General features: G+C 43.2%; 2 protein-coding genes across 2 annotated transcripts; both read right to left on the bottom strand.

Moving 5' to 3' along the window:
- Positions 1-12,159: 12,159 nt before the first annotated feature.
- Positions 12,160-14,074, bottom strand: LOC109336978. Its single transcript, XM_019573832.1, has 4 exons — positions 13,731-14,074; positions 13,465-13,600; positions 13,059-13,307; positions 12,160-12,654 (listed from the first exon to the last, which is right to left on the bottom strand). Exons 1-4 carry the CDS (start codon positions 14,072-14,074, stop codon positions 12,160-12,162), a joined length of 1,224 nt encoding a protein of 407 aa, XP_019429377.1.
- A 1,559-nt stretch (positions 14,075-15,633) lies between these two features.
- LOC109336977 lies at positions 15,634-16,236 on the bottom strand. The gene has a single exon (XM_019573831.1). The coding sequence runs from the start codon at positions 16,234-16,236 to the stop codon at positions 15,634-15,636; it is 603 nt and encodes a 200-aa protein (XP_019429376.1).
- Positions 16,237-16,443: the final 207 nt, after the last annotated feature.

The raw sequence follows: 16,443 nt of genomic DNA, 5'->3' as shown, positions 1-16,443 counted from the left end.
ACAAGTGGGGCATTAGACATACAATCATAAACCTAGCTATGGGCATTCCTCGTTAAATCATTAGGCCTATTGGGTTAATCATCTTCTAATCTCCTACTCATAAGCAAAATATCAGATTACGTCAAAATCAAGTTTAGTTAGTTTAATATTCTAGAAGTTAGTTAAGTTACTTGATTCACAAGCAAGGTAGTTAGTGTGCCTTCTTGGATAAATTCTTTCTTGTATAATTATAAGGCCAATTGAGTGCCAAAAAGCAATAAGAAGAATACATCATTCACTTTAAAATTCGTTTTATGGTATCAAGAGCCAATCTCTATAGGTTCTTTCGCCTTCGCACAAAGAGTATCATCATCTTTCTGGTCAAGAAGAGTGACCAAGATCACCAAGAAGAATCACTACCAGCCTAGAGTTCAGGCCAACAATAGAGAAAACCTTCAAAATAGAAGGAATACATCCAAAAACAATGACAGAGCAACAAGATATGCAAGTCAGTTTGAATTACAAAGATGTTCAAAATCCTTTCTACCTACACCCATGAGAAAGCCCTAGTGCCATCTTAGCCACACCTCCATTGGATGGCAACAATTATCAATCATGGAGTGGAGCTATGAGAAGGGCATTGTCTTCCAAGAATAAATTCAAGTTTGTCAATGGATCAATTAGTGCACCAAATCCATTAAGCCACGAATATGATGTGTGGGAAAGGTGCAACAACATGGTTGTCTCATGGATCATAAGAAGCCTTACACAATCAATTGCACAAAGCATAGCCTACATTGACAATGCACAAGAACTATGGACTAACCTCAAGGAGAGATTCTCCAAAGGAGATTATTTTAGGTTATTTGATCTACTAAAAGAAGTGAATTCATTAAAGCAAGGAGACAAAGCAATCTCCAATTATTTCACAACCTGAAAACCCTATGGGAAGACCTTGAAGTACTGAGGCCAATGCTCTCTTGTTTTTGTCAGAATAAGTGTACATGTTGAATAGTTAGTATCATAAAAGACCAAAGGGGAAATGAGTATGTGGTGTGCTTCTTGAAGGGGCTAAATGATGAGTTCAACACAACAAAATCTCAAATTCTACTCATGGAGCCTCTGCCTCAAATGAATAAAGTCTTTTCTCTTGTTCTTCAACAAGAAAGACAGGTCAGTGGACCAACCAACTCTAAAGCACTTCTAAATTTTGCAAGCGAAAGAGCATCCAGTAGGAACAATGGTGGACAACAATGGAGAGGAAAGTCAAGTGAACAAAGAGGTGGATTTACACAAGGAAGAGGAAGATCTCCTGGAAGAGGATACAATGGACAAAGAAGCAGTGGAAATGGAATCAAAGTCTGCACCTTCTGTGGAAGGGAAAGACACACAGTGGAAACATGTTACTTCAAACATGGATTTCCACCAAACTTCCAACAAGGAAAGACTAGGCAAGAAGCAGGTGTTGTCAACACTATAACAACATATGATCAGAAGGTTGGCAATACTGAATCACAAATCAATAATTGAGAGACCAACAAGTTTAACTTTGGTGCAGAACAATATGAGCAACTAGTAGCATTATTCAAAAGCGTTGGAAAGCAAAGTGTCAATCACAATGTCAACCAACTAACTATGGATCCAAATGGTGCAGATCAAGAAAATCAGGACCAAGAGAATCATCAACAACCAGGTAACAAATCCTATTGGATACAGGGGCAACAGACCATGTTAGCCCTGATATATCCAAATTTTCTACTCATCACAGCATCAAACCAATCAAGATTGGTCTGCCAAATGGGACCATCGCATTAGCAAAGACATCAAGAACAATTAACTTGTCTAATTCATTAATCCTGCATAATGTCTTACATGTACCTGATTTCAAGTTTAATCTACTTTCCATACACAAACTTACTAATTCATTACATTGTAAGATAATATTTGATAATTCACATTGCTTAATTCAGGATACAATTACCTTGAAGATGATTGGGCATGCTGAAGTGAGAAATGGTCTTTACATGCTTAAGAATACTGCTAGATACAATAGTGCAATACACAATGTAAATTCTTTAGATACTGTTCATTTCTTTGATCTATGGCACTTTAGGTTGGGACACCCTTCCATGACTACCTTGAATTTAATATGCAAGACCTTTTCATATGTCAATTTTGATAATAGAAATGTATGTGATCTTTATCATTTTGGCAAACAAAATAGGCTTCCCTTTCCTAACAATATGAATAAATGTGAGCATGCCTTTGATTTGATACACATGGACATATGGGGTCCAATAGCACATACCTCTACACAAGGATATAGATATTTCCTAACCATTATAGATGACTACATTAGACATACCTAGATTTTCCTTATGAAAGCCAAATCCGAAACAAAAGATCTTGTTCAAGCCTTTATAAAGATGGTCCAAACTCAGTATGACAGAACCATCAAAGCTATAAGGAGTGATAATGGATTAGAATTTAATATGCCTAATCTTTACAAAGATCATGGCATTCTACGCCAAACATCTTGTGTAGAGACACCTCAGCAAAACTCTTTGGTTGAAAGAAAGCACATACACCTCCTAAACATTACCAGAGTTCTTATTTTTTAATCTAAATTGCCTAAGTATTTTTGGTCCTTTACTGTGCAACATGCCTGCCACTTAATAAATAGGTTACCTAGCCATACCCTTAAGGGCAAGTCTCCATATGAACTACTACACAGTAAGGTTCCTAATCTTCAAGAATTAAGGGTCTTTGGATGCTTATCCTTTGCCTCTACCCTTGTCCAACATAGGTCAAAACTGGTGTTGTCAACACTATAACAACATATGATCAGAAGGTTGGCAATACTGAATCACAAATCAATAATTGAGAGACCAACAAGTTTAACTTTGGTGCAGAACAATATGAGCAACTAGTAGCATTATTCAAAAGCGTTGGAAAGCAAAGTGTCAATCACAATGTCAACCAACTAACTATGGATCCAAATGGTGCAGATCAAGAAAATCAGGACCAAGAGAATCATCAACAACCAGGTAACAAATCCTATTGGATACAGGGGCAACAGACCATGTTAGCCCTGATATATCCAAATTTTCTACTCATCACAGCATCAAACCAATCAAGATTGGTCTGCCAAATGGGACCATCGCATTAGCAAAGACATCAAGAACAATTAACTTGTCTAATTCATTAATCCTGCATAATGTCTTACATGTACCTGATTTCAAGTTTAATCTACTTTCCATACACAAACTTACTAATTCATTACATTGTAAGCTAATATTTGATAATTCACATTGCTTAATTCAGGATACAATTACCTTGAAGATGATTGGGCATACTGAAGTGAGAAATGGTCTTTACATGCTTAAGAATACTGCTAGATACAATAGTGCAATACACAATGTAAATTCTTTAGATACTGTTCATTTCTTTGATCTATGGCACTTTAGGTTGGGACACCCTTCCATGACTACCTTGAATTTAATATGCAAGACCTTTTCATATGTCAATTTTGATAATAGAAATGTATGTGATCTTTATCATTTTGGCAAACAAAATAGGCTTCCCTTTCCTAACAATATGAATAAATGTGAGCATGCCTTTGATTTGATACACATGGACATATGGGGTCCAATAGCACATACCTCTACACAAGGATATAGATATTTCCTAACCATTATAGATGACTACATTAGACATACCTAGATTTTCCTTATGAAAGCCAAATCCGAAACAAAAGATCTTGTTCAAGCCTTTATAAAGATGGTCCAAACTCAGTATGACAGAACCATCAAAGCTATAAGGAGTGATAATGGATTAGAATTTAATATGCCTAATCTTTACAAAGATCATGGCATTCTACGCCAAACATCTTGTGTAGAGACACCTCAGCAAAACTCTTTGGTTGAAAGAAAGCACATACACCTCCTAAACATTACCAGAGTTCTTATTTTTTAATCTAAATTGCCTAAGTATTTTTGGTCCTTTACTGTGCAACATGCCTGCCACTTAATAAATAGGTTACCTAGCCATACCCTTAAGGGCAAGTCTCCATATGAACTACTACACAGTAAGGTTCCTAATCTTCAAGAATTAAGGGTCTTTGGATGCTTATCCTTCGCCTCTACCCTTGTCCAACATAGGTCAAAACTTGATCCAAGGGCAAGAAAGTGTGTCTACTTGGGGCATAAGCAAGGTACAAAGGGCTACATACTCTTTGATCTACAAAATAGAGAAATATTTGTCTCTAGGAATGTACTATTCCATGGGCATATCTTCCCCTAAAAACCCTTGACAATTGATTCTATGGAAGATAGCACAAAAAACAACTTAAGCTTCTTAGAACAAACTGATTACTACACTGCTCCACCAAGTGATCATGCCTGCACAAGGCATGAAGACACCACTGATCCCAACATATCCACACATGACTCTAACAATGATAACTCACCAAGCCAAAGCCTTAGGAGATCCACTCGAACAAGACAACCACCTACCTATTTGCAAGATTTTCATTGCAATCTAACAACCTTAACCATTAATAAACCTTTGACTTCTCAAAAGCTTATACATCACCCCCTATCATCTGTCTTATCATATAGATCAATCTCACCTACACATCTAGGTCATGTCCTCTATATTACAACTACTAATGAACCTAAATTCTATCACCAAGCAATTAAATCAGAACATTGGATCAAAGCCATGCAAGAAGAGCTAAATGCTCTTGAAGTAAACAAGACTTGGAGCCTTGTTGACCTTCATGTAGATAAAATGACCATTGGATTCAAATGGGTTTATAAAATTAAATACAAAGCAGATGGTTCTATAGAAAGGTACAAGGCTAGGTTAGTGGCTAAGGGATATAACCAAATGAAGGTATAGACTACCTAACAACCTTTGCACCAATGGTCAAATTGACCACTGTTAGACTCTTACTTGCCATAGCAGCTTCACAGAATTGGCTTGTGCATCAATTGGATGTAAACAACACTTTTCTCTATGGTGATTTAAAGGAAGATGTGTACATGGAGATAGAAAATGGGGTGATCTGAAAGCATCAAAACAAGGTATGCAAGCTGCACAAGTCCCTATATGGACTAAAACAAGCAGGTAGAGAATGGTCTCATAGGCTAACCAAAACACTTGTCTCTTTGGGATATATACAGTCCGATCATGACCATTCTTTATTCACTAAGGTCTCTAATATGCATTTTACAACTTTGTTAATATATGTGGATGACCTAGTTTTGGCTGGTAACAATCATGATGAGATACAACTTGTTAAGAATTGTTTACATACACAATTTAAGATTAAATATCTTGGTGTTATAAAATATTTCCTTGGATTGGAAGTTTCAAGATCAAATGCAGGTATATTTTTATGCCAAAGGAAGTATGTTTTGGACCTCTTATCTGATACAGGATTCTTGGCCTGCAAACCAGCACCAACACCTATCATCAAGACTGCCAAATTACATCAAGATGACTGAACACCCTACACTGATCCCGCTTCCTACAGAAGATTGGTTGGGAGACTTATCTACCTCACCAACACAAGGCTAGATTTGAGCTATGCAATCTAGCAATTAAGCCAATTTATGGCAAAACCAACAACACTGCATTATCAAGCACTGACGAGAGTACTTAGATATATCAAAAGCAATCCGGGGCAATGACTCTTCTACTCCTCTGCATCTCCTTTGAAACTAAAAGCATTCAATGATTCAGATTGGGTAGCATGTATTGACTCTCGAAAATAAATCAGTGGATCTTGAGTTTTCCTTGGCAAGTCTCTAGTCTCCTGGAAATCCAAAAAAGCAAACAGTTGTGGCACGCTCATCTTTAGAAGCAGAGTATCGCTCCCTTGCAGTAGCTTCATGTGAAATCCAGTGGTTAACATACCTCCTCCTCAACTTCAGAATTCCATTCATCAAGCCATCCTTGCTATACTGTGACAATGACTCAGCAAGGCATATAGCAGCAAACTCAATCTTCCACGAGAGAACCAAGCACATTGACATTGATTGTCATGTTGTTCGTGAACGCCTTCAATCTAAGCTCTTCTATCTACTACCTATTCCAACAACTCAACAAATTGCAGATATCCTAACCAAACCTCTATATCATTCTCCTTTCAATTTCTTAATGCACAAACTGGGAGTAATCAACATCTACTCTCCAGTTTGCGGGGGGTATTGAAGAATAAAGATGACTTATTGACCAAGAAAACCAGTGGACCAAGCCAGATTGAGCTAGTTGACTGAAGGAATGCACAAGGACCAAGCCAAGTAGGCCAGGGGCAGACCAAGAAACTTGACCGAGGACGAGTGGCTCATTAGCCACACAATCAGAAACCTAGCTATGGGCATTCCTCGTTAAATCATTAAGCCCATTGGGTTAATCCTCTTCTAATCTCCTACTCATAAGTAAAATATCATATTAAGTCAAAATCAAGTTTAGTTAGTTTAATATTCTAGAAGTTGGTTAAGTTATTTGATTCACAAGCAAGGTAGTTAGTGTGCCTTCTTGGATAAATTCTTTCTTGTATAAATATAAGGCCAATTGAGTGCCAAAAATCAATAAGAAGAATACATCATTCACTTTAAAATTTGTTTTATTTAGGGCATCAACTTAGTATTTTTCTTTAATCAATATGAGAAATGAGAAAATATACTTAGAGTTCCTCTATCACATGTGTTTTGAACAAAATTATCAATTAGTTCTATGAGAAGTGCATTTTTTTATTTTTGAGTGGTCAGTTAAACATTTGTTTCCTCATAATAATGTTTGTTAGAGTTTGTTCCCTAACATTTTCCTATTGCAGTTAAATGCACCCAATGCAATTGAAATGGTAGTTTAAGCAAAATATGACTATATGAGGGCATTATATTCAATTTTATTGTTATATAATATATATAGTGAACTTTTTCACCATTTTGGGTACCCTTAACTTCTTTTGCATCCATTCATATTCACATTTCCTTATCAGGCTCATTAGGAAGCTTCTCGACATGCATGTATTGATGTTCTTCTATTGGACTATCAAGTTGTATTGGTAAGGGTAAATTAATGAGTTGAGTTTAATAGAGTAGGAATGAAAATAAAAGACTTTTGAGTCAGCTCAAAACTATATTTTACTGCTCTCAAACCTTCTATTTTCATTCCTTTATCTTCACAACTAAAAAATTAAATTGGCAAAAAGACTCTAAGGAAATTCAACTAAAATAGTAAAACTGCTATAATAGGATTAGGACCACATTAATGTTTTTTCAAAAATTGAAGGCTACAATCTACATTATGCTAAGAATCTTACAAAAATACTACTTATGAATAGAAAGTAAAAGATGTGAGTTTTCAACAAAACAATTTATTTTATGATTAGAAATGTATGCATTGATAACATACCAATTTTTTATGAGGTTAATACATTATCAATTTTTTTTGTGAAAGTAATATATATGAATGATAAATAATGTACGATAGTGTGAAAAATCTTACTCTGTCACTAGTAATCCAAAAATGAATGGGCTTTTTTCTTACGGTACGATTCTCTTGTTGCTTCGCCTCATAGTAATCCCTCGAGATGGAAATGAGTCGAGTCGAACTTGGCATAGTTTGGTTTGAATCATTAAGGAATGATTCGAGTAAAGTTTCGAGCCAAGTTCAATGCTAAACTATTTTTCATCTCAAGTTTGACTCAATAAAAGTTCACGAACTTTCGATTAAACGAGCCTCACATGACTTGGATTACTTCATGGTGGAACAGTTGGGCCTTTTGGATCGTCGGGTAGGAACAGTTGCCCTCAGTCTGCCAAGATGTTGGGCGAGCATGTTGGAAGACTCTAAACGAGCCTCACATGACTTAGATTACTTCATGGTGGAACAGTTGCCCTGAGTCTGCCAGGATGCTGGGGGAGCATATTGGGAGACTCTAAATGATCCTCAAACAACCTCTTCTTGGGCGATCCAACTGTGTGAGATTTGGTGAACTGAGATTGAAAGGCATTGTTCTGAGTTCGCCAGGACGCTGGGCGAGCACTGTTAGAAACGTTCCTCGATCTGGCGATTGCCTAACTGGGCGAGTTGATCCAACTTCAACAACTAGACGCTCTTCTCGTTTGGGGTTTTGTGTGACGTGTCTCTTTGGTTCTTCGCAATACGCGGCAGATATTAATGGCCTTGGGTAATGTATCCGTTGGGGTGAGACGTTTCATCATTAACTGTCGTGGCCCTTGATGTCCGCCGAACTTTGTCGTGACATGGGAGGTGACTGTTAGTTATTCGAGTGCCAGCACGTGGCATGACCTTTGATTTCCGCCGAATTTTCCTTGTTTTTCGAGTTTCCGTTGGATTGCACTCGAGTGTTTTTCTATGATCCTGATGAGAACGGGGTTGGGCCTTGCCACGGGGCCCATGGCTCAGGTTTTTCTTATAAATAGAAAACGCCTCGTGGCATTTCCTCTTTTACCTGTTTCCATCCTTCTTGAGTATTTTCTACGACTTTCACTCCCACCGTGTTCTTCTTCGTGATTCTCCTCAGACTTCCTTTCAACTTCTTCCAACTTCTTCCTCTAATCCAGGTAACACTCGTTCCTCATGGTTTACATATGTGATTATGAGTATGATTCTGATGTGGAGATCCTTCTTGGACCTCCACTGTGTTTCCAAAAACCACCATCCTCATCTTATGCATTAGTGGAGGTTCCCGAGCCGTTGTGCATCGTTCCACCTCCTCCCAAAAATGGAGGTGCAGGGTTCCAATGGAGAGGTGCCGACGATTTTCTGGCATCATTGCGTGCCAAGTATGGGTCTATTTTGAGCGACAACTCTGGGTCTGAGTCTGAGTCTGAGTCTGATGACTCTTGTGATGGCAGATTCATGACGACGAGGACATACAAGGCCAAGGCCCCTCAACTGTCTGTTCCTGAAGAGATGGTTGGGGAGGACTCCCGCTATTGGTGGGTTGACAGGGAGGTGCTTGGTACTCCTAGCACGTTCCCCTACGGGACTCCCCTTAATGTTCATGTGGCCAAAAAATCTTTTCATGGCTTCGAGATCAGCGCCCATAGGTCGGGGGAAAGGGTTTGTTACAACTTTGCTGAGGAGAAGAGTGATAAGCATACCTTCTTCTTCTATGAGGCGTACTGCTGGCGCTTGGGGCTTCGCCTCCCCCTAGAGGAATGGGACGTGCAGGTCCTAGAGCATTTGCGGATCGCTCCTAGTCAACTGACCCCCAACTCCTAGGGGTTCATTCGAGCCTTTGAGATCATGTGCAAGACGGCGGACATCCCTTGCACAATAAAGTTATTCTTCTGGATGTTCCGCGTCGGTCATCGCACCAACACTAACGAAGATAAAGAGGGTCGTCATGGGTGGACGTGTCTCCAATCTTGGCCCAGGCGGGGGTTATTTATGCCATTTTCATCGAACGAGAAAAAGTGGAAAGGCGGATACTTTAGAGTGAACGTCAGGAAGGCATTCAACTCTTGGTGTTTTACCAAATCTGGCGCGCCTCGGTTTCCTTTCTCGTGGAATGGGGACATCCACCAGCGACCTTCTAAGGGCTTTCAAGTGGAGAATGAGGATTTATCTCCTGAAGAGGTGAAAGCCGCCGAGGCTATGACCTATTGGATAGATGAGGGAGGACTTCTCCCTTGCTCAGAGATCCGCGACGGGGGTGGAGCTTTAGTAGATTTTGTTGGTGGGCGGGCCGGACGTTGATTGTCTATATTGTTTGATTTTTATATATCTCCTTATCCCTTTACTGATTGTTTTTTCTCTGTGCAGTTAAACTAAAGTCCAAAATGAGTGAGAAGTTGATGAAGAGCATGCGGTTGAAGAGGGTCGTCGACTTGGTCAAGAAAGACGCTGCTGCTTCCAAACGCCAGAGGACGGGATCCCCCGCTCCCCAGCATAGTGAGGGGTCTCCCAGTCGGGCGCATGGGTCGCCTGTTCAGCCACCTTCAGTGAGAGGGGGTCGCCCTGCTAGGAAGTCGCCTCCTCTTGAGCAACTTGAAGACCTTGTAGATCAGGAGTTAGTTCAAAGGGCCTCTAACCCGCCCCTTGCTGCATTTACCGAAGTGGTCCCTCCCGCTGCTCCTATTGAAACACCTCCGTCTGCACCGACGAGGGTAGAGGAGACTGCCGCTACTGCCACGGCGGCGACCCCTGCCCCTGTTCAAGTAGCTGGAGTGGAAACTGATCCCCCCGCCAATCCAAGCAAGAAGAGAACTTTTCGGGGTAGCCAAGATCGTCTCTCCTCCGTTTCTGTCCCCAAAATGATTGATCAGGCGCTCATGAATGCTCAGACCAAGGAGGCCTTTGACAAGTTATCCTTACCCGTCTTGTTGCAGCATGTAAAGGGCAGTTCTGTCCTCATTGCCTCCATCAACAAGTACTTGGAGACTGATGGGGTCTTGGAGTCGCGGGTTGCAGATAGTTCGATGGCGAAACTTCGGGCTCTGTATGAGGCGGAGAGGCAGAGGATGGCTGATCTTCATTCCGCGGAAAAGGAGGAGCTTGTCAAGCTGGGTGAGGTCGCCGGGGCTCAGGTAGCCGATCTGACAGCCCGTGTGGGCTTTCTCGAGAGTGATAAGATCAGGCTTACCATCCAGGTGATGGAGTCTGAGGGGGCAGTTCGTGCTAAAGATCATGCGCTCCAGCGGCGAGATCTTGAGATTCGGCACGTGAAAGAGGGGGCTGCAGTGGTATTGAAGGCCCACGTTGAAGTTGCCGAGCAAGAAAAAGTTGCACTCCTTGCGCAGGTGCGGGCGTTGGGGGAGGAGAAGGCGTCTCTGGAAACTTGGGTTCGGGGATTGGAGGCGGGGAAGGCAATTGTCGAAGCTGAAAAATCTGGTTTGCTGGAAGAGAAGGGTTAGTTGAGCGCCGAAAATGTGCAACTGGAGAAACTTATGGACGAAGCCGCTGTAGAGGCGTGGGAGAGTGCCTAGGCGCAGCTGGCGTTGGCTTTTCCAAGCACTGATTGGTCTTGGATGCAGCTGGGTACCTATGTGGAAGAAGGTCGCCTACTGGCAGCTGATGAAAACGGCGACCCAACTCCGCTGCCTTTTCCCGGTCAAAAGGGGGAGAATATGTAATTTTCTTTAAGTAGCTTGTAATAGTTTTTTTTTTTGAATGAGAACTCACCTTTTTGTTTCAATTTCGTATTACAAAATGACTTGTATAATTTCCAAAGGAATTGTCTTAAGTAATTTTGAATGTTTGATAGAAGCAATTCTGGATTTGATCGCCTTTTAGTGTACCCGGTGAAGTGGAAAGTGATCCTCGCTTCGAGCGGGTGAGTGCACCAGGCAAGGGGGGGGGGAACCGGCCCCTTGGGTGAATGTGAAAACCACGAGTGAGAAGTGATCCTCGCTTCGGGCGGGTGAGTGCACCAGGCAAGGGGGGCGAAAACCGGCTCCTTGGGTGAATGTGGAAACCACGAGTGGGAAGTGATCTTTCAAAACAACACAAAGTATAATACCTCGTTATCATATATATTTGAGAAAGATTAGAAAGGGATGACCAACCGCGGATGGGGTTGTCGCTTAGGCATAAAATAACCGAAGGTTAGCGGCGTTCCAAGTCCTTGGGATATCTTTCCCTGCCAAATCCTGAAGTTTGTAAGCAACTTTGCCAATCTTGCTGGTTATACGGTAAGATCCTTCCCAGTTGGGTCCCAGCTTGCCCCTTACCCGTCCTATATCTGCTCTCCTTAATACCAGAGTTCCTTCGTCAAACTGGTGGGGAATGACTGAAGAGTTAAACTTCACCGCGGTTTTCTTGTTGATGATTTCTTCCCTCAAACGAGCTCTTTCCCGGATCTCCTCCACCTCGTCAAGGTTGTTTCTTAGGAGAGATTGATTGCCATCCTCGTTGAACTGAAGTGTTCGCCAGGTAGGTTCTCCTATCTCGACCAGGATCATGGCGTAGCTTCTACGCCGTATGTTAAATTAAATGGTGACTCGCCGATTGTAGAATGGGGAGTGGTTCGGTACGCCCATAACACGTGATGGACCTGGTCTGGCCAATTTCCTTTCGATTCGTCCAGCCTCTTCTTTATACCTTTTAAGGTGACCTTGTTTGCTGCCTCGGCCTACCCATTAGTTTGTGGATGCTCCAATGAAGTGAAGTGCTGTTTAATGCGGAGCCTGACAACAATTATTGGAACCTTCGATCAGCAAACTGGGTGCCGTTATCAGTTACTATGGCAGATGGGATACCGAACCGAGTGATTATGTTTCGCCAAGTAAATTTTTGGATATTCGCTAAGGTGATGGTGGCCAATGCTTCTGCCTCTATCCACTTGGTGAAATAATCTATGATGACTATCAAAAATTTCAATTGCCCCGTTGCTTGAGGGAAAGGTCCCAGGATGTCCATACCCCATATGTAGAAAGGCCAAGGCGCTTGTGTTGTGGTTAATTCATCTAGCGGGGCTTTGTGGAAGTCAGCAAAAAGTTGGCAACGAGTGCATTTTCGAGTAAGGTCTACGACGTCCTTTTCCACTGTGGGCCAGTAGTATCCAACACGTAACACCTTCTTGGCGAGTGAAGCGGTGCCCAAGTGATGCCCACAACTTCCTTCATGGATTTCTCTAAGGACATAATCCGCCCGTTCTGGACCAAGAAATTTAAGCAAGGGGGCGGTGAATCTCTGCCGATATAGGGTCCCCCAGATTAGAGTGTAGCAGGAGCAACATCTGAGGAATCGTTACTTCTCTTTTAACTCAAAGGGCAGGTTACCATGGAGGATGTATCGGATGAATGGGCCCGTCCAGTTGTCTGGGATCTCCACTTCTTCCACTGCCATGATACTTGGGTGGTAGACTATGCCCTGGACAACGGACCGATTCTTTCCGAGGCATTTGGTACTGGCGAGTTTGGACAAGATATCTGCCAGGCATTGCTTTCACAGGGCACATGCTGAATGGTTGCTTTATCGAAGTCGACCATGAGTTCTTTTACCTTGAGCAGATATTTCCCAAGGAGGGTATCCTTGGTTTGGTATGCACCTATAATTTGGGAAACAACTAATTGGAAATCACTACAAATCAATACCTTATGGCCCCCCACCTCTTTTGCTAGCTGTACTCCGGCGATGCAAGCCTCATATTCTGCCTGGTTATTGGAGGTTGGAAACGTGAAGGTGAGGGAATGCTTGATGGTTACCCCTTGTCCATCCTCCAGCAGAATCCCAGCCCCGCTGCCCCTTGGATTAGAAGACCCGTTGACAAAGATAGTCCACACCCGTTCCCGATCGCCCTCTGGTGCGGTCAGCTCGGCCACGAAATCAGTCAGGACCTGGCTCTTGATGGCCGTGCGAGGTTCGAAATGGATGTCAAATTGTGAGAGTTCTATTGACCACGTGATCATCCGCCCAACCAACTCTGGTTTATGTAAGATTTGCCTGATTGGTTGGTTGGTTCTGACAACAGTTGCATGAGATTGGAAGTATTGGCGTAACCTTCGCGTGGTTATCAATAATGCATAAGCCACCTTTTCCAGCTTCTGGTACCTCAATTATGGGCCTTGCAGGGCTTTGCTTATAAAATGGACATGATTTTGTCCTTCTGCCGTCTCTAGGATCAATACGGATGCGACTGCCTCATCGGACACAGCCAGGTACACATACATAACCTCATTAGGCACTGGTTTAGAGAGAATAGGGGGGCAGCCAAATATTGTTTGAAAATGTTGAACGCCGCTTCGCAATTGCTAGACCATTCAAACCTCTTGCTCTTCTTCAACAACTGGAATAAGTGAAGTGAGTGTTTGGCGGCGGACGGGAGAAACCTGGACAATACAGCTAGTCGCCCATTCAACTGTTGAACTTCTTTGACTGTTCGGGGGCTCCTCATGTCGATGATTCCCTGGCACTTGGATGGATTCGCCTCAATTCCTCGACTAGTCAGAAGAAAACCAAGGAACTTGCTAGCTTCCACTCCGAAGGTACATTTTTCTGGATTGAGCCTCATGTTGTACTTGCGGAGTTGTTGAAAAATATTTTCCAGAATGGATATATGATCTTCATCGGGAAGGCTTTTGGCGATCATATCATCCATGTAAACTTCCATGTGTTCTCCAATCTGCTCGGAAAACACCTTGCTCATCATTCTCTAGTAAGTCGCCCCAACATTTTTCAACCCAAAAGGCATGACGGTGTAGCAGTAGGCGGCCTGATCAGTGATGAACAATGTTTTCTCCTAGTCGGGAGGGTACATCGGAATCTGATTGTACCCGGAATATGCGTCCATGAAGGATATGTACTGATAGCCTGAAGAGTTATCCACCAAATGGTCAATATTGGGAAGAGGATAAGGGTCTTTAGGGCATACCTTATTGAGATCCGTGTAATCCACGCACATCTGCCACTTCCAAGAAGGCTTCTTTACCAACACAACATTCGCCAACCAAGTGGTATAAGTGATCTCACGGATGAAACTCGCCTCTAGCAACTCGACAACATTCAAGGCGACCTCCTTGGTCCTATCAGTCCCCATTTTCCGCCTTCTCTGTGCCACCGGCTTAGCACCCTGATTTGTCATTAGCCGGTGGCAGACAAAGGAAGGATCTATACCAGGCATGTCTGCTGCTGACCAGGCGAAGAGGTCCCAGTTCGCCTTCAAAGATGCCTCCAGCTTCAACCATTGATTTGGCGGAAGGGTGTTGCCAAGATAGACCACCTGTCTTGAGGATTAGCCCAATTGCAAAGTTCTTTTGGAGGGGGGTGCGTGCTGTTTGCTGAAGTGGGGGCGGAGGCTCATCTAGTAGCAACTGCGAGCTGAGTGCTGATCCCCTTTCACTGTGCAGATTTGGAGGTTGATTGAGAGGAACTTCATGCATAGATGGGGTGTAGAGACGATTGCTTTAAGCTTGTTCAAAGTTGGTCGGCCAATAATGGCTTGTACGCTGAATCGCACTAGACCACCAAGAATTTTGTCTGGATCGTCCTACTCAAAGGGTGGTCGCCAATCGTTAGCCAAATCTCCACGTACCCCTTGGGGGTAATTCCTTGACCGGAAAATCTGACCAATTGCCCATCATATGGCAGGAGATCGCGGTCATGGAGTTCCATATTTTCAAACAAATCCTGGAAGATAATGTCAGCTGAGCTTCCCTGATCAATGAATAGGCGGCTAACCTTTTTGTTATTGAGCTTGGCAGTGATAACGAGGGGGTCATCGTGCCCTCGGAAGACACCTTCATAATCACGGTCGTCGAATATAATAGGGGGCGTTGAACTGTAGCTCTGTCTCTGCTCGGAGCTCCTGGCGGTAACATGCATTACCTCCCGCACATACCTCTTCTGGGCGGCCCTGGAGGTGCCTCCAGCGGCAAAGCCTCCTGAAATAGTGTTAATGTCAACTAGGCTCCTCGACCTTCGGTTGTCTGTACGGTGCCTATCCGCTTGAGGTCGTGGGGTAGGGCGTCGTTGCTGAAATTGAGGAGGGGACCGCCTTTTCGAAGACTCGGGTCGATGATGCTGTGGCGATCGCCGACGTTGTTCCAAACCCGCGATGAACAGCTGTAAATGACCGGCTTGGATGAGGTCTTCGATGGTGTCACAGAGTTGTGGGCAATCATTGGTCAGGTGGCCAAACATACTATGATAATCGCAGTATTTGGATTGGTCTTATGGGCCTGGCTTGGTAGGGCGTGGACGGGGAAGTTGGACGAGGTGGGTGGAGAAGACCTCCTGCAGAATTCTTGAGCGGCTGGCGTTCAAAGGGGTGCAGGTGGAGTATTTGGGTTTTTTGGGTTGTGAGGGTAGGTCGTGGGGGTGGTCGTGGAGTCTTGCTCGTTTGGCTTCCCGTGAGGGGTGATGTATTTGGGGCTCGGTGTGGGTGTGGATATGGTGGGGTTCTTCCAAATTGATGAATTGTTGGGCTTTGGAGCGGAGGTCTTCCATTGTAAGATCGGTGTACTTGGCTAGCTCTATGCGGAACAGACCTTCTTGAAGTCCCATAACGAGGACGTGCACTGCGACCTCATGGCTCAAAGTACGTATCTTCATGGCCTTGGTATTAAACCGATCTAGGTACACCCGAATGGATTCATTAGGTCCTTGGCGAATGCCAGACAGCGTGTACGACGACCTGGGTTGCTCTTTGCTTGCCGTGAATCTTGTGTTGAAGGCTAAAGCTAGAGTATCCCATGTGCTGATGTTGTTTGGAGCCAAACGAGTGAACCATTGTAGAGCCGCCTTTTTAAGAGTCAAAGGGAAAGCTCTGTACATAATTGGGTCGGTCGCCCCGTGAATTAACATGGAAGCCTCGAAAGCGTCAAGGTGATCCTGGGGGTCTGCCGTACCATCGTACTAGTCCATATTTGTGGGGCGGGTGAAGTGTGAGGGTAATGGGTAGGCCATAATGGTAGGTGTAATGGGATGTCTAGCACCGCAGGAGTGGTGTGGGATTGATTGGGATAGTAGGTGGAATTCACT

Source organism: Lupinus angustifolius, unplaced genomic scaffold (assembly GCF_001865875.1).
Source record: "Lupinus angustifolius cultivar Tanjil unplaced genomic scaffold, LupAngTanjil_v1.0 Scaffold_1_578, whole genome shotgun sequence".
Lineage (NCBI taxonomy): Eukaryota > Viridiplantae > Streptophyta > Magnoliopsida > Fabales > Fabaceae > Lupinus > Lupinus angustifolius.
The sequence above is the reverse complement of the archived record's forward strand: the minus strand, read 5'-3'. Positions and strand labels throughout refer to the sequence as shown.